Below are 24,752 nucleotides of genomic sequence, written 5' to 3' on the forward strand. Positions count from 1 at the left end.
TACGACGTTAATTTCGCGGGCTTTTGCGATTTTTCTCGGAAACTGCTGGAGGAATAATTTTACTGATAGTTTCGATTTGTAGCCCGGAACTTGGGCTACAATCCTGGCGAGATGAATTTTTCAGGGTGCAATCCGGTAATTCAGGAAAATTCGAGATCTGAACCCAGAGTGCATTTTTTACCACAAAAATGGATTTTACGCGATGATGGACTCACCTAGGGTATGCGAAACATATACCGAATTTATGCGCCGAGTCCAGGGGCAAATTCCGGTGGTCGAATTTTCGAAATTGGTTCAGTAGATTTCGAAAAAAGTGTATTTTTAACTTTTGATTAATAAACTTTAATATTATTGGTAAGAGTTGAATTTTCTTAAATTTTTTTCTTTGGAATGGCTTCATACACATTTAGGGTAGTCTGCTTTATTCATCATAAGGTCTTTTTAGTAGAATTTATGCGCTTTTTCTTAAAAAAACGGCGATTTTTTTTTTGCAAGCCAAATATCTCAAAGAAATCTTTAGTGTCTGTCAAGGAAGGGTAACCCATCAGCTGCGCCAAGCGATAAGCTTTCATATGACACCTCATTCTTTCAAATCGGACCAGTAATAACAAAGTTATTAGCGAAAAACCATTCCGCCGCTACCTACTGCACGGTTCTGTTGGCCTGGTAGCTGGTAACAGGCAAAATTGCATGCGGACAAATTTGGTTGCGCGCAAGTATGGGTGCGTACGTGTGGGTAGTCAGGAAGGTGGTGCTTTTTCGTTTATAACTTCGTCATTTATGGACCGATCTTAAAGAATGAGGTGTCATATGAAAGCTTAACGCTTGACGGAAAAATTAAGCGAAAAACTTTTTTAAAAATATTGTTGCATAACCATGATATTCTGAAAATAAAAAATCCAACGCCAGCTTTTGCCTATAACTCTGTTATTAATGGACGGATCTTAAAAAATGGACGGATCGAATTTATGCCCCGAGTCCAGGGGCATATTCCGGTGGTCGAATTTTCGAAATCGGTTTAGTAGATTTCGAAAAAAAGTGTATTTTACGTCGACTAGTTTCATTTGAGTAATATGACGTTAAGTTCGCGGGTTTTTTCGATTTTTCTCGGAAACGCTGGAGGAATATTGTTTCCGATAACTTCTATTTGTGGCCCGGAGCATGGGCTACAATCCTGGCAAGATGAATTTTTCAGGGTGCAATCCGGTAATCCCGGAAAATTCGAGATCTGAACCCAGAGTGCATTTTTTTACCACAAAAATGCATTTTATGCGATGATGGACTCACCTAGGGTATGCGAAATGTACATCGAATTTATGCCCCGAGTCCAGGGGCAAATTCCGGTGATCGAATTTTCGGAATTGGTTCAGTAGATTTCGAAAAAAGTGTATTTTTAACTTTTGATTAATAAACTTTAAAAATATAGGTAAAAGTTGAATTTTCTTAAAATTTTTTCTTTGGAATGGCTTCATATACATTTAAGGTAGTCTGCTTTATGCATCATAAGGACTTTTTAGCAGAATTTATGCGTTTTTTCTTAAAAAACCGGCGATTTTTTTTTTGCAAGCCAAATATCTCAAAGAAATCGTTGATGCCTGTCAAGGAAGGGTAACCCATCAGCTGCGCCAAGCGATAAGCTTTCATATGACACCTCATTCTTTCAAATCGGACCAGTAATAACAAAGTTATTAGCGAAAAATCATTCCGCCGCTACCTACTGCACGGTTCTGTTGGCCTGGTAGCTGGTAGCCAGAAACAGGCAAAATTGCATGCGGACAAATTTGCTTGCGCGCAAGTATGGGTGCGTACGTGTGAGTAGTCAGGAAGGTGGTGCTTTTTCGCTTATAACTTCGTCATTTATGGACCGATCTGAAAGAATGAGGTGTCATATGAAAGCTTAACGCTTGACGGAAAATTCAAGCTAAAAAAATTTGTAAAAATATTGTTGCATAATCATGATATTCTGAAAATAAAAATCCAACGCCGATTTTTGCCTATAACTTCGTTATTAATGGACGGAGCTTAAAGAATGGACGGATCGAATTTATGCCCCGAGTCCAGGGGCAAATTCCGGTGGTCGAATTTTCGAAATTGGTTCAGTAGATTTCGAAAAAAGTGTATTTTACGTCGACTAGTTACATTTGAGTAATATGACGTTAATTTCGCGGGTTTTTTCGATTTTTCTCGGAAACGGCTAGAGGAATAATTTTTCTGATAATTTCTATTTATAGCCCGGAGCTTGGGCTACAATCCTGGCAAGATGAATTTTTCAGGGTGCAATCCGGTAATTCAGGAAAATTTGAGATCTGAACCCAGAGTGCATTTTTTTACCACAAAAATGCATTTTATGCGATGATGGACTCACCTAGGGTATGCGAAATGTACATCGAATTTATGCCCCGAGTCCAGGGGCAAATTCTGCTGGCCGAATTTTCGAAATCGATTTAGTAGATTTCGAAAAAAATGTATTTTTAACTTTTGATTAATAAGCTTTAAAATCATAGCTAAAAGTTGAATTTTCTTAAATTTTTTTCTTTGGAATGGCTTCATATATATTTAAGGTAGTCTGCTTTATGCATAATAAGGACTTTTTAGCAGAATTTATGCAATTTTTCTTAAAAAAACGGCGATTTTTTTTTTGCAAGCCAAATATCTCAAAGAAATCGTTGATGCCTGTCAAGGAAGGGTAACCCATCAGCTGCGCCAAGCGATAAGCTTTCATATGACACCTCATTCTTTCAAATCGGACTAGTAATAACAAAGTTATTAGCGAAAAACCATTCCGCGGCTACCTACTGCACGGTTCTGTTGGCCTGGTAGCTGGTAGCCAGAAACAGGCAAAATTGCATGCGGACAAATTTGGTTGCGCGCAAGTATGGGTGCGTACGTGTGAGTAGTCAGGAAGGTGGTGCTTTTTCGCTTATAACTTCGTCATTTATGGACCGATCTGAAAGAATGAGGTGTCATATGAAAGCTTAACGCTTGACGGAAAATTCAAGCTAAAAAAATTTGTAAAGATATTGTTGCATAACCATGATATTCTGAAAATACAAATCCAACGCCGGTTTTTGCCTATAACTTTATTATTAACGGTCGGTTCTTAAAGAATGGACGGATCGACTTTATGCCCCGAGTCCAGGGGCAAATTCCGGTGGTCGAATTTTCGAAATTGGTTCAGTAGATTTCGAAAATAGTGTATTTTAAGTCGACTAGTTACATTTGAGTAATATGACGGTAATTTCGCGGGTTTTTTCGATTTTTCTCGGAAACGGCTGGAGGAATATTGTTTCTGATAACTTCTATTTGTGGCCCGGAGCATGGGCTACAATCCTGGCAAGATGAATTTTTCAGGGTGCAATCCGGTAATCCCGGAAAATTCGAGTTATGAACCTAGAGTGCATTTTTTACCACAAAAATGCATTTACGCGATGATGGACTCACGTGGGGTATGCAAAATATATATCGAATTTATGCCCCGAGTCCAGGGGCAAATTCCGGTGGTCGAATTTTCAAAATTGGTTCAGTAGATTTTGAAAAAAACTGTATTTTAGGTCGACTAGTTACATTTGAGTAATATGACGGTAATTTCGCGGGTTTTTTCGATTTTTCTCGGAAACGGCTGGAGGAATATTGTTTCCGATAATTTCTATTTATAGCCCGGAGCTTGGGCTACAATCCTGGCACGATGGATTTTTCAGGGTGCAATCCTGTAATTCAGGAAAATTCGAGACCTGAACCCAGAGTGCATTTTTTACCACAAAACTGCTTCTTACGCGATGACGGAGTCACCTAGGGTATGCGAAACATACATGGAATTTATGCCCCGAGTCTAGGGGCAAATTCCGGTAGTCGAATTTTCGAAATTGGTTCAGTAGATTTCGAAAAAAGTGTATTTTTAACTTTTGATTAATAAACTTTAAAATCATAGCTAAAGGTTGAATTTTCTTAAAATTTTTTCTTTGGAATGGCTTCATATACAGTTAAGGTAGTCTGTTTTATGCATGATAAGGACTTTTTAGCAGAATTTATACACTTTTTCTTAAAAAAACGGCGATTTTTTTTTTGCAAGTCAAATATCTCAAATAAATCTTTAATGCCTATCAAGGAAGGGTAACCCATCAGCTGCGCTAAGCGATAAGCTTTCATATGACACCTCATTCTTTCAAATCGGACCAGTAATAACAAAGTTATTAGCGAAAAACCATTCCGCCGCTACCTACTGCACGGTTCTGTTGGCCTGGTAGCTGGTAGCCAGAAACAGGCAAAATTGCATGCGGACAAATTTGGTTGCGCGCAAGTATGGGTGCGTACGTGTGAGTAGTCAGGAAGGTGGTGCTTTTTCGCTTATAACTTCGTCATTTATGGACCGATCTTAAAGAGTGAGGTGTCATATGAAAGCTTAACGCTTGACGGAAAATTCAAGCTAAAAAAATTTGTAAAAATATTGTTGCATAATCATGATATTCTGAAAATAAAAATCCAACGCCGATTTTTGCCTATAACTTCGTTATTAATGGACGGAGCTTAAAGAATGAGGTGTCATATGAAAGCTTAACGCTTTGTGCAACATTCCAGTGGAACAAAATTTAAAAAAAGTTATGCATACCCATGTTATTTCGAAAAGAAAAAATTCAACACAGACTTAAGGAAAAATATTTATTATGAAGTGAGTGGTGCCAAATTAAAGGTCACTGGTCGAATTTTGTTTGAGTATATTTCGAAAAAAGTATATTTAAAGTCCACTACTTACATTCATTAAAGAAATAAAATTAAATATAAAATTTTGATTTTTAGTTGTTTATGTTTCTTTTTTATTAAAAGCTTGACTTATTTATGTATCTATATTTATAATATTAGTATTTTAACTTAAAGAAAGCATATGGAAACTTAAAAGTAAAGCTTATATGGGATAAGTAGAGCCAGAGCCTATTTTATGCAAAATATCAACTTTTGCTGCATACTTTTTCTGCTGACTTGTTAATTAACTTCCCGAAAATCTTCCATCTGGCAGCACTATTCTGCTGTGCAATGTATCAAACAATCAGTTGATCATCTATCTGCAATATAATTTGTCTTGTCGAGCGGTTTTCACCTGTGAAGTGTTATAGAGGAGCAAAATTAAAAGAAAATCTGAAAATAGAGTACAAAAAGAAAATGAAATTTGGAAAAATGTCAACAACAACAAAAAATACAAATGAATTCAATTTGTTAAAAGCTGTCTTGTTAACATTTGTTTAGGTAGGTGTCATCAATGTGTTAGGCAAGTCGTCCCTGCAGACAATTTGAGAAAAGACAGAAGACATGGTAAACAGGATGGACAGACAAACGATAAATATTCTGCGCCCACAACCACACACTCACACATATACTTACATGGTATTGACTGGCTTGAAAGCTGCTCAGCTCTCCTCACTTCGATTACCTTTGTGGAGGTTAGGCGTTGTTGGCACGCCTAACGGCGCAAACGACTGTCTGCTTGTCTTGGTTGACTGGAAGTCATGCTACATGTCATGTTCAATTGCAGACGACATTTACTCTTTGCTGCCTGCCTTGCTGCCTGGCTGGTTGCGACAAATGTCGAGCTGTCGCTCTTTAGCCGTAATCCTTCTGTTTCCCACACACTTAGAGGTATATAAATGCAAACGACAAACATCTATACAGCTCAATAGGTATCTATGCTGGTGCGTTGCCTGTAAGACGTGGTGTGGCAACAACATTTTGACTTATGCTGCAACTAATGGCCGCGAACGCTGACTGTCTCAATGACACACTGTTGTATTGTTGCCTTCATTGTTGTTGTTATTATTGTTATTGTCTGATTGTTGTTAACTGCATTCGCGGCTCCAACGCGCGTAAATTTATTGTTGTTGTTAGGCACATACAAGTACAACAACACGTACGTGTAAGCTCTCGCTAACGAGCCTTAGAAATATTGCTTTTCGATTGCGTGGCTTGGCGCGTGTCTGTGTGTGTATTGGTGGGCATGTGCATGTGTGTGTGCGTGCATAGCCATGTTTTCTACACGCTTCAACGCCAGCCATTGATTGCGGAAGTGCATTTCCCTGGATTAATAGTCATCGTTTGCAAACAATTTGCCACACAGGAACAGTGTCTCTGCTGTATGTATGTGCGTGTGTGTTTGTTTGGTGTGTCGTTGATATTATCGATTGTCGTGGCCAAAGTATTGTGGTGGCAGCGAGTTCAATAAATCTTTTTTCGGTCAATCATATGTCAATAGTGTCGGTGAGGCATACTTGTTTGTGTGTGTGTGTGTATGTGTGCTGCTTCAGGCGTCTATTGATTTGCATATTTTCGCTGGAATTCTTCCTTGTAGGCCTGCTCCGCGCAAATTACTAAATAATAGAGGAGAGAAATAAAGAAAATATCAAGTATACTTCGAAGAAAAAGGACTTCACGTTTTTTAAATAAAATATACAGATACTCATATACAATATTACAATATCTGATAATTATCTAAGTCTTTTATCGACATAAATTTCGTTATAATAGGTATGTACATTGATGGCAGAAAAATTACACAAAATGCCAAAATTACATACTCTAGTTCAGAAATTTTAAAATATTCCCTTTATTGTAGCACGTAGAAGGAAACGTCGGTACCCCATAACATATACATTGTGATAAAAAAATGCACCCGGAAATTGTAAAAAATTCCCCGGGTAAATGATATTGAATGTTGTTTTATCAAAAACACGAGGCTATGAGTATTGCAAAGTCTTCAAAAAACGGCCGGTCCCTATGGAGATCTTGACATTTCTGCCGAGTCCGTTCGAATGAAATTGGTGAATATTTTGAGTATGAAAAAGTCTTGCTCGACTTGTCTCGAAAAAGCTGATTTTTTTTCGAAAAGAGTACCGTAAACAGGTCTCTTTGGACATGCTTGATCGTGCGAATTTCGATCCCACAATCTTGGAGAGCTTTATAACTGCCGATAAGACATGGGTTTATGACATGCAAACAAGTAAAAAATTAGCGGAATGGAGGGGAAAAAGCGGCCCAAAACCAAAAGAGCTTTGTCAAAGCCGCTCAAAACTCAAGGTAATGTTCGTTGTTTTGTTATTCGTGGTTTGGTGCATCATGAATTTGTTCCGGAGGGATAGACGGTTAATAAGGACTTCTATTTGGTCATATTGTGACGTCTGAATGAGAATATCTTTCGAAAATGGTCGGCATTGTAGAATAATTCATGAATTTTACACGATGATAATGTACCATCCCATCGAACCACGATTGTCAACGAATTTAAAGCCAAAAATCCAATGAATACCACCGATCAACCACTGTATTCAGCAGATTTAGCTCCGTGTAATTTTTTCTTGTTCTCCAGGCTAAAAAACTCGAAACTCGTTTTCGGTCGATCGAAGAGATGAAACTAAATTCGTTGAATGAGCTGAAGATCATGCCAAAAAGTGTTTATGAAAAGTGTTTCGAAGATTGGAAAAATCGTGGCATATGTGTATTACATCTAATGGAGAATGCTGTGAAGGCGACAAAATAAATACTTATTGATAAATATTTTGTGTTTTTTTGTCACAATGTATGTATGTGGCATATAAAAAAAGGAGGGGGAGCTGGGTCGCTTTAGCTATGTTCGCCTGTACTCGTATATATGCGAACTGGTCGTCCTTCAGTATGTGAAATATCGATCTGAGGTTCTTTTCTCATCAAAACGCTGTTCATTTCTCGGAACTCCCGATATCGGACCACTATGGCATATAGCTACCATTTAAATTGAACGATCGGAACTAAGTGCTTGTATGGAACGCTTTTCCAATTGACGAGATATTTTAAATAAATTTGGTGTGGTTTATTGTCTAAATCTATAACGCAATTGTTGAAAGAAAGACCACTATGTAGCTGCCATATGTGCCGTCCGATCACAGTCTAGTTCTTCTGAGTTGTGAAGGGTATTATAGCTTCGTTGCATAACGTTAATTCTTATTTTGTCTTTAATAAATATATACACACCTAGCTATACTTCAATATTTATTCAACAAATGTTTAAATCAAAGTTTAACAAGTTTAAATTTGAAATATTAAGAAGAGAAATATTGCAAAGGAAACTTTTCAATAGGTGTACTGCTGAAAATAATTGCAGTTTTGTTGTATTGGAATTAAAGTGTATTTATACACTTGACCCCGTAGAATATTAACTGACTGTGTGCTTCAAAATAACCGATTTTCAACAAAAGTGTTTGGTTCACTAAACAGTTTAGTGGGAATGATCGCTTTATGGCATAAGTAATACTGATGAGTTAGAGTCAGCAATTTCTCTACCCGAAGATTTTACAAATGACATGGACAGCCTAATTTTTTTAATGTAAAACTATGCACTATATTATATTTGAAACGAAAATACTATTTTGTCTATTTTTTTCTATTTTCAGGTGTATTATCTTTACTTGTATATTGGCAGTATGATATTTTTGCTTTTCATGTATGCCACGCTATTATGGGGACGACCGAAAATACCAGCAAATATAAGTAAGTACCAAGTAGAGCAAAAAAATATTCAACTAAATAAAATAATCGATATTATATGAAACAAATTCTTCTAGCTTATACTTATAATAATTATTTACTACTTAAATTGGGCCAAATCGGCGGATACATTTTCTAGAAACCACATAGCGACTGAATCTTTATGACTATGATTAAACTCCATTGCGAAAATTCTTAAAAAAAGGCTGAAATCTAGTATTATAAAAAATTGACTCAGTACTTCATTTAGTCTCATAACCATAATAAAAAGATTTTTCTATTTCTGGTTGACTCTAAACAGTGAATATTGGATATGATCAGTTTTTGAGATATCGATCAGAAATTTGTATTTTTCCTACCAAGAAGCTGCTTATTTGTCATACAAAGTGAATGGTCAGAATCAAGTGTTTGTATGTAAAACTTTTTTTTTTTTTTAACGAGGAATCTTCACGAAATGACATAGGTTATTATTTAAGACAGTGGTGCAATTTCTGAAAAATATTTCCAGATGTAGTCACTGTAGCATATATGTATTTAGGTGCGGTGGATCTGGTTGATTTTATAACATACATATACCATAATCTAACCTAATCTATATATGGCATGGAATACTTTCCTCTAGCACCCATATTTTAAATTATAGAGTAGATATTTCGGATATATGGGTACGTAGCTTACAATCACATTTCACAAATATGGGTAATCGACTCAAGATATCTAATATGTACATATTTATCAAATAACGAACGCGTATTCGTAGTTATTCGTACAATAAATTTAACAGATATCCAAAGTTCGGCTACGTCAGAGCTTAATCCTTCCTTACTTATGTGCTATTTCAATGTGATATATGTATGTGACTTTTCACAAACAAAAAAGATTAATGAAAAGTCTTGCAAATATAACAAAAAACATAAAAAATAAAAGTATAAAATGGAATTATTTTACTTTATGCAATTTTAAATTGTTATTTTGTTTTACTGAGAGAGTATTGGTAGTTAAAATGTTTTTCCGCCGTTTTATTGATATTCATTATTACGCGTGTCATTACCAAACATCAACGTTAATCGCGCCGAAAGTCCGTCCATTGATAATTAAGCAAACAGTTATGCACAGTCATATATACATATAAGCTCATTTAAACCACAAAAAATTAAAATAAAATAAAATAAAATAAAAAAGAGAACACAACTGAATACAAATATTTCATGTTTCCTTTATCCTTTCGCTCCAGCTTCGCCCAGCAAATCGACATCAAAAGCGCGTTCCTCCACCGCCTCGGAGAGCATGGACGAATCGGACACGGACAGCAATTCGATGCATAACAAACGCATACCGACGGTGATACCCGCCCGAAGGCCCTCGTTATTGGCACCGCTCGGCCGACAGCATCACTACGGATCCTTCTATCTGCGTATGGGCGCAGTGGGTGAGTATTTTGTGGCAATGTCCTGCTAAAATATTGTACTCGTGTGTGCACGCCGAAACGTTGGCTCACTCGGATATGAAGCGGTCAAGTTGATGGTGGCATCGAGCAGCTGCTCTAGCCTTAACTGATGCTTCAGTACATACACACTGTAGATAAGATAGTATATATGAGTTTACTACTTTAAGCGCAACTACTTCTCACTAACGGTATCGTTCGCATCTTGCGTTTCAAATTGAATAAAAACGTCCGCTCTTGCATATTCGCTGAATTTATGAAGATGAAGATTTATTTGCTCGCTTTAAGACATGCACATTCTTATGCGTTTAATGAAAATATATGTAGTTGGAGTTGTAAATTAATATGCACAATTACATACATACACATCTCGCATTTAGTAAATGCTGCTGTAAAAGGAAATTTATCCAGCACTCTCACTAAAAGCCTTTTTTTATGGCGTTTGCAAAATGAGACGAATCCGGATCGAGTAGAATTTTGCAAGGGACTTTAATTTTCCAGCAGTAAAATTAAAATCATACTATCATTTTTCTCCCACACTTTTGTCTGTATAAATTATTCTTACAATATGGAAAATTAATAGCAAAAATACTGCCGGTCGTTCATTATATTTATATGTCAAAAATAAAAGCATTTGTAACAGGATTTGTTAGGGTGTAGTCAAAAACAGATGAAAAACACAAGACTATAATAAAATTCATAAAAATTGTATACTAAAAATTGTTATTTGAACTAAATAATCATAAAATATCATAAAAATATGAAAATAACATCAGCCCAACTGATGATCAAGACGTCAATAAAATAAAGGAATTGGTGCTTGAGAATCGACGATTAACGTTCAGAGATCTTACTGGCTTCGTCGGAATATCAAAAGGAACAGTGCAAACCATTTTGTAATACCATTTGGGCCTAAGAAAAGTGAAAGCACGTTTGGTTCCAAAAAAATTCTGTTAAATATTTGCCCGGATTCAGTCGATCAAACGCCCGAAAATTATGATAAAGGTGCGCCGAAGCCGAAATAACCACGCCAAGGCGAAACAAAAATCAAGTTTATGTTGATAGTTTTCCTCGATTATCGAGGTGTGGAGTACTCCGAATTCCTTCCGACCAGCCAAACCGTCAACAAGGAATACTATTTAAGCGTTATGTGTCGTTTGCGGGAAGCTATTCGTAAAAAGAGGCTGGAATTATAGGCCGACGACTCTTAGATATTCCGCCACGAGAATGCACCGTCGCATACTGCATTGGTTCTTCTCGAGTTTTTGGCCAAGTTTTCAACCAATATCGTGTCGCAGTCATCGCATTCGCCTGATTTAGCTCTGTGTGACTTCAGGCTATTCAGCAAGCTCAAACGACCGCTTCGGGGAACCGTTTTCAGTCAATTGCAGACATTAAACGTGAATCGCTACGCGCATTGTAGACTATTCCGGAAATTGACTTTAACAACGTATCGTTTGTTGGAAAAACGTTGGTACAAGTGTGTTGTGGCCAAGAGTAATCACTTTCTTGGGAGGCCATAGACTTTGCAGAATAAATGAAGAATTTTGAATTCACGAACAAAGTTTTACTATTTTTTTTGCTCATATAGTATGTACTGTCTAGAGTTAATTATAAAACAGACCTTTAAGTTGCGGAACCATTGCATTACATTTCAAGAAGAAGTCTTTACTATTGAGAAAGCTGCTAGCTAATCTCTAATCCATCGGAAAGCAGCCAAGCATCAATTAAGAAAGTAAGCTCGTATCGCATATCGGCTAAAAGTGTCTTGGGAAGCAGGGCAGCAATGGAAAGTGTCGCCAAGAACAAGCGGTTTGACTTCTATTGGATGTCAGGAAACAAAGGCATCGATGAGATAGTGAACGTGATTGTGGAGAGCGGTGTGCGACTGTCATCCGAAATATTGACAAACCCAGCCATGTCTATATGCTATACTGCAAATTTCATGTTCAAACGAGAGCTGAAAAATATACAAAGCTTCTCCTAAGATTGCATTTTATTTGGCATCACTAAGGATCAAAACTGGTCTAATTGTGGCTAACGAGCCTACCAGATAGCCTTACCTAATCTTTAAAAAAGGAAATGTTGTTTTGAGGTGAATCGAAAATCGAAATCTAGACTTGCGTAAAATAAATAACCAAAAAAGTTGACGTTAATTCAGAAGCAACTGTATACTTTTTCCAATGAATAGTTGAAAGATGACGAATTGAGAAATGTCGGGAAAGGACATTTCACAAAACTTCATTTCTAAAAAGTGGGTTTATTCAGACACAGCATTGGAAAAGCCCGCACGGAGGAAACCAGAAGAAATCTACAAGAAATGGTTCCTAAATTTGGTCTTCATCGAGCAAAGAGTTAAATCATGACACTAAAATGGAATAATTTTAAGGTGTTTTTAAAAATGGAAAAAATGATAATTAAATCATAACAAAAAAAATACAACAATTATGGTCGCTGTTTAAATAAAAGAAAATGTTTTAGAGCAGAACCTCACAGTAATGGATATACAAAAACTAAAAGTACTCGAAAATATTATGTACTTTTAAACGACTACAGAATATACTTAATCTGCCAGATTGTTAGAAATATTAAAGAGCCTCAATCCAAAGTTAAGAAAAGGAAAGTTTTTTATTGCTTTGGATTTCAGCCATTTGTAAGAAGTTGCCACTACCTCTTTTCCACACACTGAGCATCTAATGTTACGCAGATTTCCCAAAGGAAGCATAAAAGTGATTGAAATAGAAAATGGCCACTTATTCGTACCACAGCATTTACAACTAACATACACATATACAAATATATTTAAAAAGGCAAAGTACTGGTACATTGATGGGACACCCGATTGCTGTCTCTTAGATCTTATCTTTATTTTTATTGAGAAACTCAGAAAATTTCGTAAAGCAGGATATAAAATGGACAGCGGATTTCAACGCATTGCTGTTTTCCTTTTCCTTTATTTATTTCTTTCTTATTTATTGCACATCGCTCAATTGTGGATTAACTCGCCCCGGCAAATGATGTTTTACCCTTTAGTAGCCCAAAAATCTTTAAATTCTATAAAAATATAAAAAATATTGCAATTTATTTGAACTTTAGACGAATGGTCTCTGTAGCTTCCGCTGAAGATAATTTAATATTCAGTTGAAAAATAAATGGCCTGCCTTATTTGGCTGCTGATGGCTTTGATGTACAAAATATTTTTCCGTTTTTCTTATTTATTGATTTTCTTTTTCCAAGCGCAGCCACCTTGATTCGCCAAATAAATTGCAACTGCTGTTAGACTTGTCAGTTCATTAGTCTTTGCACTTGCGAAGGGTTCGGCACCAGCTGACGGCGCACTGCGCTGCCTTTAATTGCTGCGCCTAATTGACGTTGTAATTCGGTTAATGACGCCTTTGGAGGCTGTTGCCAATTCTAATTTATGCCTAATTTTATTTCAACACATTATTCTCGCTTACTCCTATTCTTCCTTTCGTCTCTTATTTACATGTATATGTATTTTTTGCTTTTCCAGCTTTTGGTATTGGCAGCATGATCTATTCGGGTTTGGAGTTCGGTCAGTATTTCGAGTTGAATCCGGACACCAAGTGTCATAATGTACTGTTAGCATTGACACCGGCGACGCGAATGGCATTCATTTTCATACAAATGTACTTTATATTCTTGAATAACGAGGTAAGTTGGGTGAGCTGTGGTAAAATTGTGTTAATTGTAAATATCTTTATTTCACGGACTAATTAAACGAAAAGGATTTTTTCACCATATTTTACCTAATTTTTTTATATGTATGAAGTTAACACAAATGGTTGTAGGAAACGTTTTGCGAGGTCAAGCATAGAATGAGGCCCCTCAAAAACCTTTCCATAGCGAGACAATTTATTTAAAGCTATAACACTGTACAACTTGCAGCTAGATAATAGTACAAACCATATATTTTCGACAGATGGGTAATTTCTTCGTTTTTCAAAGTTAGTCTCCAAAATCCTAGTATCTTCTTTCGAATTTCGAAAATAGTCTACGGATCAGTTCTGCGAAATTACGTGCTCTTAGCTTTTCAATTAAAGAAGGGTTCCGGAAAATAAAAAATCTCAATAACCGGTTAGAAGGGAGTATGTAATATCAACAGTTGTCCGGTCGTGAACAAAAGAACTAATACAAGTTTGAGGATTTCTAAATCCATGCCTAAATCTTAACCGGCAAACCGCGGGACAGTCAAGAAGGTAGCGTTAAGTTATTTCCACTTCATCTTCATTGTAACAGTTTCTGCAGATGGCGTCTGATGAGATTCCCATCCTTATACGAGTAGCATGGACGCTAACAGAGCAATGGCCTGTTAAAAGCCCCACACCTGGGGAGAGGCTATCCTTACTGAGGGTAAAAAAAATGACATGATATCTTACGATCGATCTTGGACCAAAAAGGTTTTGGCGCCCAGCGCTGGCCAAGCTTCCGGGAAGCCCAGCTATCTACTAGTAGAACACGAAATGACGTGGGAACTCTGTCCTCCTTCCATTCTACCGATTGCTGTTCTAGGGTGCCTTTTCTTGCTAGCTAATCAGCTTTACAATTTCCTGCGATTTCCCTGTGGCTTGGCACCCATATCAGGCATTCTTTGACTTGTGAAATTTCTGTAAATAAGTGCCAAGCTAGTACCGCGCCCTGCTATCCGGTTGGATAGTCACTTCTCTGACTGCACTCCGGATCAGTAAAACTACTGCTAACAATAGTGGGCTCCGGAGAGTAAACCCCTCCACCAACCTTCCCAACAAGCTATGACTCATCGGTAAAGAAGCTCACTGTCTTACCCCTCCAACAGCTTCTTCCCATCCACAACTCCCTCGCCGGTATATGGGCAAAGAATAAGCCGCCAGAGTTTGATTTGGCGACTTCATGATCCAAGTGATCCGGAATGAAGTCAAAATGTGTGATATCTAAATGTACTTATGTATTAAATTTCATTTGGTTATGTCAACAAAACTGACCAAGCAATTTTTATAATCCTTAAACTTTAAACTTCGACTTAAAAATAGCTGGCTCGAAACCTATTTTAAACCTGTAATCTCTTAGCAAAGTTGATCAGAATGATCCGTAGAACATTCCTCTAAAAAAAAAAAATCGGTTCACTTTATTACACATATAACAGAAGCTACGGTAGGTTATTGGACAGCTGCCGTTAACGAAGGTGAAGAATATTTGCTACGATCAATTCCAACTTTGGAAGCATTGATTGTCACGTGGAGAAAAAAAGTTACTTGATTTCAGAAATTAAGGTTTGTAAAGAGAGCAGTTTAGAACTGTTTCGTTAACTGTATTGAAGATTCATAACAGCTTCAATCCCTTTCTCAGAACACAATCCAATCTTCATAAAATAAATAATTCACTTATTGTCTAACTTCATTCACACTAAATCTCTTACTTGCAGCAAATCAAGGTCTACCGCTATAAAATCATCGCACGCTTCGGTCTTATGCATATGATCGGCACCAATTTGGCAGTTTGGCTGAATGTGCTGATACAGGAGACGAAACACGAAATATTAACATTCTACAATCCGGAGAATCGTACATTACGCATTTCACATCGCATACCTGGACATTCGCGTGGACATGCAAACATACCGGCGGTAATACCCACCGATCCCACAGCACATTTGCGTATACCGCGGGGACTAAAGGGTCCTTATCAAATTTTCGAGTGTCGACGTACCAACATACTCGGCACACTGGTGCAAGATGCTTCACCATTCCTCTTTCCCTGCACCATTGAGTATTCATTGATCTGCGCAGCCATACTGTATGTGATGTGGCGTAGCATTTCGCGACCGCCAACACCAGCGCCACAACGTCCGGACACGATCAGTTCGCCGATGAAGCGTTCACCCCATCACTATTCGGTGGATTGTGCGCGTGCGCACAAGGGTCTCTTCGTTGGCATACTCATACTCGTGCTGACCATCATTTCGCTCATTCTCTTCTTCGTGTTGATCTCGCGACCAGATTTTGTCGCCCTGGCCGTCACCGAGGTGACCATCTGTGAGCTGCTCATCTACGGCACAGCGACAATAGCGACACTCATCGGTATGATACAAATACGGCATCTGCAATATGATTGGTATCGCAGCTTCTCGTTGGATGATATTTTGTTGGTCGGCGCGCAGACTGGTTCCTTTTTGTACAATATATTCACAGTGATCGCGGGACATTTTACATTGCGCAGTGATGATATGTTAGTACCGTTGAATGCGCTCGCCTCCATTGTGCAAACGGCTTGCCAGACATTATTCATCTTGGATGCGAGCCGACGACAGGCCATCACACCGGAGCATATACGTAAGAAACCCGGCCGAGAGATTGTGACATTTATGTTGGTCGTGAATTTGGCGATGTGGGCGATCAGCACGTTGGAGAAGTCACGTGCCGAATCGCATCCGATACAGTTGAATTTCTATGGTCTGTGGGCGTGGACGATAATAACGCATGTGTCTATGCCGTTGGCAATATTCTATCGTTTTCACTCGACCGTTTGCTTGTGTGAAATCTGGAAGCGTGCCTATAAACTGAAACCGGCCTATATGTGAGAGTTTGCGCGCGAGCGCATTGCAAGCATTGCGCAACAGCAACAATTCTGTGAAGATCTCAAAACTAATTTGTCGTACTGTTATTGCTCGACAACGCTGGCCGGCGGCGAACTTGAGACCGTCGAAGAGGCGGAGAGTGGCGAGAGCAACGGCTACGAAGAAGATGACGAGGGTGAGGATGGCGGCAATGGTGATGGTGACGTTGGTGGCGCTGGTACCGATACGACTACAGCGGTGCTGGAAGGTGGTGGCACCGGCACCGCCGCCACAGAAGAAGAGGATTTGGACACAACCGACGGTGATGAGTTAGAGGCGACACAACGACCGAAACAAATGAAAGCAAATGGTAGTGAACAGAAGCAGCAGAAACAGCAGACCAGACAACGACATGTCAAACTAGTAGACTGTAAGGATAACGGTAATGGTAATGGTAATGATAATGGTAAGGGTAACGGTAAGGGTGGTGGTGGTGGCGGTGGTAAACCTTCCGCATTTTGTCCAGTTTTCGTGATAAACGGTGAATGAGTTTACGAGGATTTTGAGTTCATTGATGCGGGCAGCGATCGTGAGCTCACATTTGTTTAAGCTGGACACTTGGTATAGACTTTGAGGCGAGTGAGGCGATGTAGGCTGGTATAGAATTGAGGTCTGGAGTATGTTGAGCTCGATAATGGTTAGACATATATTTTATGGAAGGTTTATTTGCTTTTGCGAGGCAGCCATATCCGAAGACTTAACAGGCTAGATTGGATAGTAAAGTTTATCAGAACATTTACTTCAAAACTGATACAGTTACTCCCAAGAACTTTGCTTTGAGAGATCAACAAGTCATAGGTTCCAAAATATGCTGAAAAGACCGCAATAGTTGACAAAAAAGATTGCTTTATTACCATGCATAACTGGGTGTTTTCATAAAAGACACCACATTAGGGTCTGTTATCAGTATTTTAGCTAAACGGCACTTTATTTTCAGATATTCAGAAAACTTTTCCAAACATGATGTAAGAGAAAATTCAAACATTCTTTAGATCATGTTCGAGAAAGTAGATTTGGGAAAGACATAAACATAAAACCTCAACTTTAACTTAGGTGGATAAGATCGAAAAGGTTTTCAAATGAAGTGTTCTGAGGAACTAAATCTTCACCATTTTTTATAACCCGAATGAAGATGAAAAACTTTCTTCATAAAATACATAAGAGAAATTCGAGTGTATACTCTTAAAAACTAATACTTTAGATGGAGGATATAAATGAATTGGCAAGATCCTTGGACGACATTCTCGACACAGTTCTCATGTACACGTTGTTATTCAATAAATGAAGCGTCTTTCCAGCTGTAAAAAATGCTGTCAGGTTGGTCTGAAACTGAAATTAAGCCCAGACATTTCAACCAAATATCATCTGCATTACAGACCAAGTAATGCTATAATTATATCCACAACTTTAACATTACTTTGATAACTTTTCATACTCATTGCCGACATTGAAACAAATTTAGGTTTTGTTAAGAGATTTTTGCAATAAAAAGGTAGCAACGGATGGTAGGAAAGTAGCTGATTGATTGGTAGAGAAATTTCAACGAATACTGTAACCAAAATAAACCAGATAAACTACATAGAGACATAGGTAATTGGTAGTTCTTTATCCACAGCAATATTAAAAATGTTCTCTAGGAAGTTACACATTTATAAAGAAAATGAAACTAGTACCATTTGAAGGTATTAAACAAAAGAAAACATTAAAAAAAAAGAAAGAGAATCTCAACTGAGTTCAATATCACCAAAACACTGCGAAATCAAAATGATCAAAGTAAAAATGTACGAAATAGTTCGAAACTAAATACTACTAGGGAATATATACCATATAGCATACATATTAGATAAAATAGCAAAAGTATAGAAAAACGAGTTGTAAATTTAATAAATTTTTAGTAATCAATAGAGCGAGATAAAAAATAATAACGATATTGAAAAAACTATTCACCGATGTACGGACCCACCATATACCACCATTTCGAACAAAACTTTCATTGGCATGCAAGAAAAACTAATAAAAAACGAACCACGTAATTGAAAACGAATTTCAAAAACCATAAAACAAATGAATGTGAAAAAAATTAAATTTGAAAAAAAAATTGTATTTGAAAGTAAATTAATTTTGAAAAAAAAATTAAATTAAAAAAAATTAAATTTGAAAAAAAAAAATAAATTTTAAAAAAAATTATATTTTGAAAAAAAAAAAAAACTGAATTTCAAAAAAAATTAAATTTTGAAAAAAAAGATGATAGCCGAAAAGAAGAACAAGCAAAGAACCCACACATGCAACTACACTCAATTGAATAACATGATAACCGATAACCTTACAAACGAGTACACACATACAACCATAGCTACATACAGACAAGTATTTTTCGATGAAGAAAATTTTATTGATTTTACAAAAAACCACAAAAACAAAATATAAAGTGATGCAATATTTTCTTTCAACTTTACCTATAACAAAGATCGAAGCAACAATATACATACATATACCTATAAAAACATACAAAAATTACTCTAATCTCCAAGGGGTGATAGTTTGTTTACATTAAAGTGAAATACCGTAAGACGTATGTAAAACAGTTATATCATGTTCAAACTGATGATAGACATAAAAATTGCTATATAACAATGTAATCTACAAACACATATACATACATATATAAGTCAGTATAATTGATAAATCATTGAAGAACAAGAAAATATTGTAAACATATACATACAAACATATAGATTGAAAAATAGATTTTGAATGAAAGCAAACATAACCTTAAAAAGTTCTACTGAATATGATGCAAAATAATGTGTATGTAGTTGTATTCATCGATACTATTTGTATAGACTGATTGTGTGTTCACCGCAAATAACTTTAGTTCAAAAGTAGAAAAACTTAAATTTCAATACTGAAACGTGTAATGTTATATAGCACAAAAACCGAAGAGCGTAGTTCATTATAGATACCTATTTTATGAAATTAATTGGCTAAAAATCAGCGGCATTTGGTTGCGTGTATTATGGATACTTTTTCAGCGTTTGAGATTTTATGACAAATATTGTTGTGAATACCCGAAGTAAGAGTAAAGCCTTTAGTTAAAACATTTATAACAAAGGACATGTACCAATAATTTTAACTATTTATTCTCCCTGAAATATTACTTGCTGCTTTTGAGAGTTCTGGTCCTTTCATGGAGGCACACAGTCGTAAATTTTTCAATATTACAGCTAAGAGGTGATCAATTGACCGGTTGAGCAGACAATTATGTTCATATCTTCGAATTCCGATTAGAAAAATTGGTTAAACACACAACAACTTAAACTCCAAAGTGGCTTAAGAATACTGAAATTTCACGTTCGATATTCGTACGAAGTTCATCAATTGACGCTGGCTTGTTTGCATAGACAATAGACTTGACGTAGCTCCACAGGAAATAGCCCAACGACGACAAATCGCACAATCGAGGCGGCCAATTGACTAAGCCATTTCGTGAGATAACACGTTCACCAAAATTGGTTTTCTGTGCCATTCACTGTGTGACTTGTGGCGCCGTCCTGTTGGAGCCACATATTGTCCAAGTCCATATCATCCAATTCGGGCCAAAAATATTCGGTTATCATTGAGCGCTAGCAATTCCCATTCACATTAACGTGCCGGTCTTGATCATCAAGGAAGTTGTACGGCCCGAAGACACCGTTGGCCCATAAACAGCACCAAACCGTATTTTTTTTAGGATGCTTTCAATAACTTTGATTTATTGTTGGATCGTATATCTTGCTTCATGAAATGCCAAACTTTACTGAAGAGAAATGTCAAAAGAGCGGAAAAAATATGGCGTCGTTTGCTGTCCCTATCGGTCTACTTTTGTAGCGTCCCTATTGATATGGAAAAAACACGATTTTAAAAATTCACAAGTAGATGTAATCCCTTAAAGGACAAAAAATTCTTCTTTGGCATAAAATTCCGAAATCCATCAAAACGTAATTTTTAACTTTTTCGTAATATTTTTTCTCGACTCACTCACTCACTCACTAATTTCTGTGCCAAGCATCAAGGAAATGTTAAAAAACAACTTTTTGATACAATTTCTATGAAGCTTCACATAATAAAGCCTCATAAAAAAGAGAAAAGGTTTACTTGGGAGGCCCTGAAGCATAATATCCTTCAAATGGCGTTTTTTATAGCACAAAAGATATAAAACGGTCTTTAACTTGATTTTTCTGACCGATTCATGTGTTATCTATATGTTATTGTATAATAGTATAACATCAGCAGTTCCGACGTATGAGCAGTTTTGTGAGAGAAAAGGACGTGTCGATCGAAAAATCGATATCTCCAACTGAATATATGCTATCTGACAAAAGAGCACCCGGAAATTGTAATCAAAGATGGTCGATAGATCGTTGAAAAAATGCCTAGTTCTGGGCGAGCTCCGACCTCTTCAACAGATGAAAATATTAAAAAAATGAAGGATATGGTGCTTGAAAATAGTCAGGCAAGTATTAGAGATATGGGAAGAGAGCTCGTCATCTCTTGCAAAAAATTAAACGTTTTACGTTTTATTTACAATTCCCCGGTTCTTTTTTGTCACAATGTATACTTTATTATGTCAATGATATTACTTTCTGGGCATCACAAACTTCGTGGCAAACGCAATATTTCTTCAGGGTATAATAATTTTTGATTACTGAAGTTGGGTGTCGCATGAAAATGAGAAAGCACGAAAACCCAGACTCTGCATTTAGAGATAACACTAAAGATGCCATAAAGAATATCTACTCTCATTATGTTCTGATATTTGTTAGTAGATTCTGAATGCGAAGAAATTGCCAACCGCAGTACCACAAAAATTCATAATTTCTTTGAAAAATTTGAGTAAAAAAAAACAATTCCCAAGAGACTTTCTTAGATGAAACATGCAATTTTTGCTACTAACAGCAGGAAAAAAAAATTAAAAAAAAAAAAACTTAAAGCTTTAAAAATATGGATAACAGCATTGGCAGATTTCAAAAATTAATTTTTTTTGTTTTTTTTTCATAAATTTACCAAAATCCTCGTATAAATCCCAAAGTTGCCAAAGATATTATTTGAAAAAAAAAACAAACAACAAACTATTATGAAGAAAGAAATAAAGAGCATGAAAGTTAAAAAAAAATTAATTCATAATTGACAAGAAAAAGAAAACTATAGGATATTCATCCTAAAGAATATGCGAATTCGAAAATTAAAAAAACAAAAATGCTATGTAAAATCAGTATTAAAGTTTAATACACATAATTTGCTGTAAGTGAAATGCTAAAGAGTTGCCACTTAATTATGCTAAGAAAGAAATATTATGTACATACATACATATGAATGTATAAGATTGTGTTATTTGTTTGCGAAAATTGTTTTGTTGCATTCATTTATTGTTGCAAGGATCGACGAAGCATTGTTTGTTTGATTGTTCATGTAACCGATCGTTTGATCATTATTTTAAGGGTTGATTCTAAAGTTCTAATTCTTAAAAGCATATTAAATAAGTGAAAATTATAATTATAAAATGTAGTTGCTATTTTTTAACAGATATAAAGTACCGCAAATCGTTTATGTATGTGTGATAGATTATGAAAATTTAATTTAAATTGAATGTATTATATATAATAAGTAATTATGTATGTATGTATATATAAGTTTTAAATGCAGTTGAGGCTAAAATTAAAAAACAAAATTGTAAAGCAACTTTTTTTTCAGAAATAATGCATTTAAAATGTTTGCTAACAAATAAAATATTTTAATCGAAATTAAACAAAAGCATTTTTAGGTTTTAAAATATTAATTTCTTGAGTTAACAGAATAAGTATAAAAATATACAATTGACAAACAAAGCAGAGCTAAGTTCGGGTATAACCGAACATTTCATACATTGTAACTTGCAAGGATTAAAGCTGCAAAAGATAACTCACATATTGGCCCATTTAAGCGGTATAAACTCACCCGGAAGTTCGAAAATTTATAAATTAAGTATATGGGGACACACAGACATATTACTATCAGGAAAAGATCTTCTCTGAATTTCAATTATAAATCTGACACATTGATCGATATTTGCGATGAAAAGTCAACTATAGGTACTGGGGTCCACATATTCCTTATCTAGGCCTTGTTTTATTGGATTTTTGGCCATAAGGTGGCATAGTCTCAAAGCATTTTTCGAGCAAAGTTGAATTTTACACTCGAAAGGAAGGAATCAGATAGTATTTAAAATTGTCTTATATGGGGAGTAGGGGTGGCTGTAGTCCAATTTCACCCATTTTCACACTGTTGGTTGGAGTTCTTATAGTATTTGCGATCGGTGAATTTGAGTGTTGTAGCTTAAGTGATCTAAGAGTTTAATATTTGAGGTCAGTGCCACGACCACTTTTAGCCGACAGTTGCACCTGGCTACTGCGATCACCTGTGCCAAATAAGATTTTTATATCTTAATTTAGTGCTTAGTTATGACACTTTATATGTTTTAGATTGTTTTTTGTACCAAGGAACCGGGATACCATGTTTCATCAAGATATCTCAATTTTTACTCAAGTTACAGCGGACACGGATGGTCGGGTAGACTGACGGACGAACGGACAGACATATGAAATTTTTTTTTATTTATAAAGCTAACTAAAATTTTACATAATTTTATATTCCATAAAAATTGATAAATTTAAAACAAATATTTTTTTTTTAATTTATTTAAATAGTTAATTTAAAATTTTGAAATATGTAAAAAAATATTTTTTAATTTTATTACAACAACAAGTTAAGTAAATTCTTACGAAAATTATGTATTTGCTTTTTTTCAGCAATTAAATTTATTTCATTAAAAATTCCGTAAACTCAGGTCTCTTTTATTTTTTTTTAATAAAATTAAAGCAAAATAATAAAATTATTTTTTGGCACAAAAAAAAAATAATTTCAAAAAAATTTAATTATAATATTATTGTAAATTTTCGAAAAATAATAAAAATATTATTACATTAATAAATACAAAATTATTTATAAAAGTAACAACTATCTCATAAAGAAATGTTTTCATCTACTGTGCATAATTTAATTTCGATGCCAAAGATTTTTTCAAACCATTTACAAGATTATTATATGCATATAGAATATTACATTTATATATACATACATGCATTTGTATATTTAGTAAATCTAAGTTAAGTGTTTGCTGTCTGTAATTTATTAAAAAAATAATAACAATCGTGTGTTTTAAAAGTTAAGTATGAAGAAAAAAGCAATTTTAAATTTAGTTATGACAATTGAAATAATTATATGTATTTATATATTCTTCATATAATATACTAGCATATTATTTGAAGCAAATAAGGAAATTAGAAAAAAAAAACAATACAATTTTTTTATGAATTCTGTATATTTATAAACAATTAGTGTAGCTAAAGGCAAAGTAGAGCAAAAAATACACTGGTGTCAACAATGTAATAAAGAAAAAACAATAAAAATTATGAAAAAAATATAAAAAAATAAAAAAAAATATAAAAAAATAAAAATAATAAAAATAACAATATAAATAAATAAAATAACAAAAGAAAAAACTCAAAAAATTAAAATAAAACAAAGTATCCAAAAAAATTGTTTTTCAGAAAATAATAAAAAAAATATGTATGAAAAATAACTTAAAAAATATTAAAAAAAAGTTAAATAAAAAATAATAAAAAAATAAATAATTAAAAGCTATTAAAAAAAATAATTAAAAGGTATTAAAAAATATTAATTATAAAAGTATTAAAAAAGATAAAAAATAATATCTAGAACAAAATTGTGCTCTTGCGATACACAATTCACATTTAACAAAGTTTTAATAAAAACATTTAAAAACTACTAAAATGAAAACACGAAATTTACTCGAAGATATAGAAATGAACGCTCAATATTGCAAACAAAAAAAATAATACAAATAAATGGTAAAATAAAATATACAGAAAATACCAAATTTGAAAAAAATTTAAGAGAATAAAAAAAAAAACAAAATCAAAAATTAAAATTTAAAATTAAAAAAAAATTTAAAAAAAAATTAAAAAAAAAAACAAAATCAAAAATTAAAAAAAAAATTATAAACAATTTCAAAAAAGCAGAAATTAAAAATTATTAAAAAAAAATCAAAAACCAAAAAAAAAACAAAAAGATATGCCACAAACAATAATCGTATGT

General features: G+C 35.0%; 1 protein-coding gene and 2 long non-coding RNA genes across 6 annotated transcripts in view; 2 read left to right on the forward strand and 1 right to left on the reverse strand.

Moving 5' to 3' along the window:
* Positions 1–18,465, forward strand: part of LOC105234190 (proton channel OtopLc) — a 113,284-nt gene extending 94,819 nt beyond the window's left edge. For both annotated transcript variants that reach the window (XM_049454389.1, XM_049454388.1), the window contains exons 5-8: positions 8,409–8,505; positions 9,737–9,931; positions 13,461–13,621; positions 15,369–18,465. In XM_049454389.1, coding sequence (XP_049310346.1) covers positions 8,409–8,505; positions 9,737–9,931; positions 13,461–13,621; positions 15,369–16,523 — 1,608 coding nt within the window. In that variant the 3' untranslated portion in view covers positions 16,524–18,465. The remainder of the gene's footprint in view (positions 1–8,408; positions 8,506–9,736; positions 9,932–13,460; positions 13,622–15,368) is intronic.
* On the forward strand, positions 710–4,175 carry LOC125778092 (uncharacterized). The gene is made up of 3 exons (XR_007422484.1): positions 710–803; positions 1,883–2,126; positions 3,552–4,175. It is a non-coding gene; the product is annotated as an uncharacterized LOC125778092 (long non-coding RNA).
* The window catches only part of LOC125778091 (uncharacterized), a 35,410-nt gene continuing 11,807 nt past the window's right edge, over positions 1,150–24,752 (reverse strand). The window contains exons 2-4 of one of the 3 annotated variants that reach the window (XR_007422483.1): positions 5,374–6,353; positions 4,154–5,130; positions 1,150–1,651 (exon numbers count right to left, since the gene is read on the reverse strand). This is a non-coding gene — a long non-coding RNA (uncharacterized LOC125778091). Of the gene's footprint in view, positions 1,652–2,526; positions 2,730–4,153; positions 5,131–5,373; positions 6,354–24,752 lie in introns of those variants that run through there. The other 2 variants (XR_007422482.1, XR_007422481.1) reach the window with 2 other exon arrangements.

This window comes from Bactrocera dorsalis, chromosome 4 (assembly GCF_023373825.1).
Source record: "Bactrocera dorsalis isolate Fly_Bdor chromosome 4, ASM2337382v1, whole genome shotgun sequence".
In the NCBI taxonomy this organism is placed as follows: Eukaryota; Metazoa; Arthropoda; class Insecta; order Diptera; family Tephritidae; genus Bactrocera; species Bactrocera dorsalis.